This window comes from Argentina silus (genome assembly GCF_951799395.1).
Source record: "Argentina silus genome assembly, contig: scaffold_511, whole genome shotgun sequence".
NCBI classification, from domain to species: domain Eukaryota; kingdom Metazoa; phylum Chordata; class Actinopteri; order Argentiniformes; family Argentinidae; genus Argentina; species Argentina silus.
Genome location: NW_028153215.1, coordinates 1 through 2,500, shown reverse-complemented (window position 1 = coordinate 2,500; position 2,500 = coordinate 1). Strand labels below are relative to the sequence as shown.

Below are 2,500 nucleotides of genomic sequence, written 5' to 3'. Positions count from 1 at the left end.
CCTCAAACGTGGCCTGAATACTCTCTACCCCCCACACACACACCTCAAACGTGGCCTGAATACTCTCTACCCCCCCACACACACCTCAAACGTGGCCTGAATACTCTCTACCCCCCACACACACACCTCAAACGTGGCCTGAATACTCTCTAACCCCCCCCCCCACACACACCTCAAACGTAGGCCATCCCAACCAGAACCCTCGACCAATCGTAGCATCGGTACCTTTCGCTTCCGGGGTATGGGGTCCTCAAACAGGAAGTGCGTGCTCTCTGTGACGTCTTCGACGACGTCATCGCCCTGGGAGGAGAGCAGGAAGCTTTTGCTGGCGTCATTGGAGAGGGGCGGGGACGGCGTGGAGGGCACTGATTGGTCGCTGGCGTCCCAGCTCCAGTTGCCACTGGTGGAGCTGCTGTAGCTGGCCGACAGCGCCTCCTTCCACCCCCTGTTGGCCGGCTCCGGAACTGCAGCTAAACACAGAGGTGCAGCAATGTCAGTCACTACTAAATAAACACAAATAAAATTAAATCAAACTTTATCTGTCGCGTACATCGCACACAGCCATAATTGATATAGTGAAATGCTTTGGGATCTTGCTCCTCGATCAACGTCATCGATCGACAAATCAACAGCACAGTATAATAGAGTATAATAAAACAGTGGGTTAGGGTTAATAAGGGTGTACAACTAAAACAACTAAGACAAATTACTTCAGTAATGTATTCTTGTTTACACAGTAACCCCGTTTATTACCCCCGTGGTGTGTGCCCTATAGGAAGCAGGCAGCAACCATCCACAGAACTACAGACACCATCATAGAACTACAGACCCCATACCTCTCTGTCAGACCTGGCCTACAAACCCTCTCTCTACACTCTGGCCTTCTGACCAACCCACTAATATAGATCCTACAAGACTCCATAATGACATCACCTTTGTGCTTTGTGGTGAAACATAATGAAAACCTAAGCATAAACCTCCCATAAACCCATACTAAAGCACGGGATCAGCTATACATTAGGGATTAAGTGACATTAATCAATAGCCAGGGATAGAACAGCGGGAGCTTAGCCGTACAGAGGGGTTCGTAGAGCTACCTCGTGATGTCTCTCTAACCCTCTCTGAGATGTCATCAGAAACAAACAGAGACAATCAGGAGTAGAAGATATTAACGTGGGGGGTCAGAGATCAATCGCAATGGCGTACGGTATGAAGAGAGAATGAAAATCAGTCATTCCTGATTCATCTGGGAAATACACATTTGTCCTTTTGTCCCCTGGGAACGGACCCCACATCTGGGATTAAGTCAAATTCATCAGTGACTGTTGCATAGGCATGAGAAGGTTAAAACCTGTAGAGGAGTTAATATAGTCCTATAGTATATCTACATAAAGGAGGGGGGGGGGAGGAGGGGGGGGGCACACTAATGAGTTTCAGTTCTGAGGTTAGGGGTCTGCATCTCCTCATCCACCACAGATGGCATCAGCGCAGTAGTGACTCCCAGGAGGGACGTTGGGTTGGCAGAGACAGCACCGCTCAATCTCATATGTAAGAATAGAGCAGCAGTTCCAGATGAATTGGATGAAAAATGTACTGTTCAAAAACAGACCGCATACTGTACACAAGGGGAGGCTGGCGGAGGTAGAAATCGGAGGACGGGCTCATTGTGATGCATGGAACGGAATGAGGAACGGTATCATAACACGTGTGCCAATACCGTTCCTCATTCCGTTCCATGCTTCCATCCTCCGATTTCTACCTCCACCAGCCTCCCCTGTTGTGCACCCTATCCATTGTCAACATGTCCTCACCAGTGCTATCCCAGAACCAACCTCCACATCATCATCATCATTTCACTCTCCCCAAACGTTGCATTTGATACCCTGCCCCAAATAGTCTAATCTGCTTGTACAACCATCTGGGTATGTTGGGGCCTCATCCTGAGAGCTTCAATTCTGGCCCACGTTTGACTGATTAACTCACTAACAGCCAAAGTGAATTCCGGAACACTCACCACCTAGAGTGCCAAGTGTTTTATGTGGTGTTTACCTAGCAACAATACTTTAATTGGCTACAAAATGAAGCATCATCATGTATGCATTTCTGGTGAATAAAGTCATAATAATAAGTCACAACAATGTTGAGGATTTGGGAGACTTTATTCACCCTCGGCACTGAATGAGTTAAAAACCAATACCACCCTACGGGAACCTAGCCAGAGGGAGACAGACAGACAGACAGGGGGGGACGGGGGACGGGGGACGTAGACTAGCATTAGGACACCGCGCTCAAAATAGACGGCAGGACTCTGACCGTCTGCCGAGGTTGGCATGGCGATAACTGCCACGGTAACGAGAGCTATGGCAACAGCCGCCACGGCGATAGGGCCAAGGCTGAGCCGTTGACATGGAGAGGTTGGCTCTGGTAAACATTAACTAGAGAGGTCCAGGCTGGTTACTGTTAACGCAACTCAGGCTGTGCTGCCCTGACCTCACCTGAG

General features: G+C 49.0%; 1 protein-coding gene across 1 annotated transcript in view; it reads right to left on the bottom strand.

The window, feature by feature from the left end:
* Positions 1–2,332, bottom strand: part of LOC310824374 (zinc finger protein 704-like) — a gene marked incomplete at its 5' end in the record, with an annotated part of 15,833 nt that extends 13,501 nt beyond the window's left edge. The window contains 2 exons of the mRNA XM_083697630.1: positions 226–503; positions 2,314–2,332. Coding sequence (XP_083553756.1) covers positions 226–503; positions 2,314–2,332 — 297 coding nt within the window. The remainder of the gene's footprint in view (positions 1–225; positions 504–2,313) is intronic.
* Between the last annotated feature and the right edge of the window lie 168 nt (positions 2,333–2,500).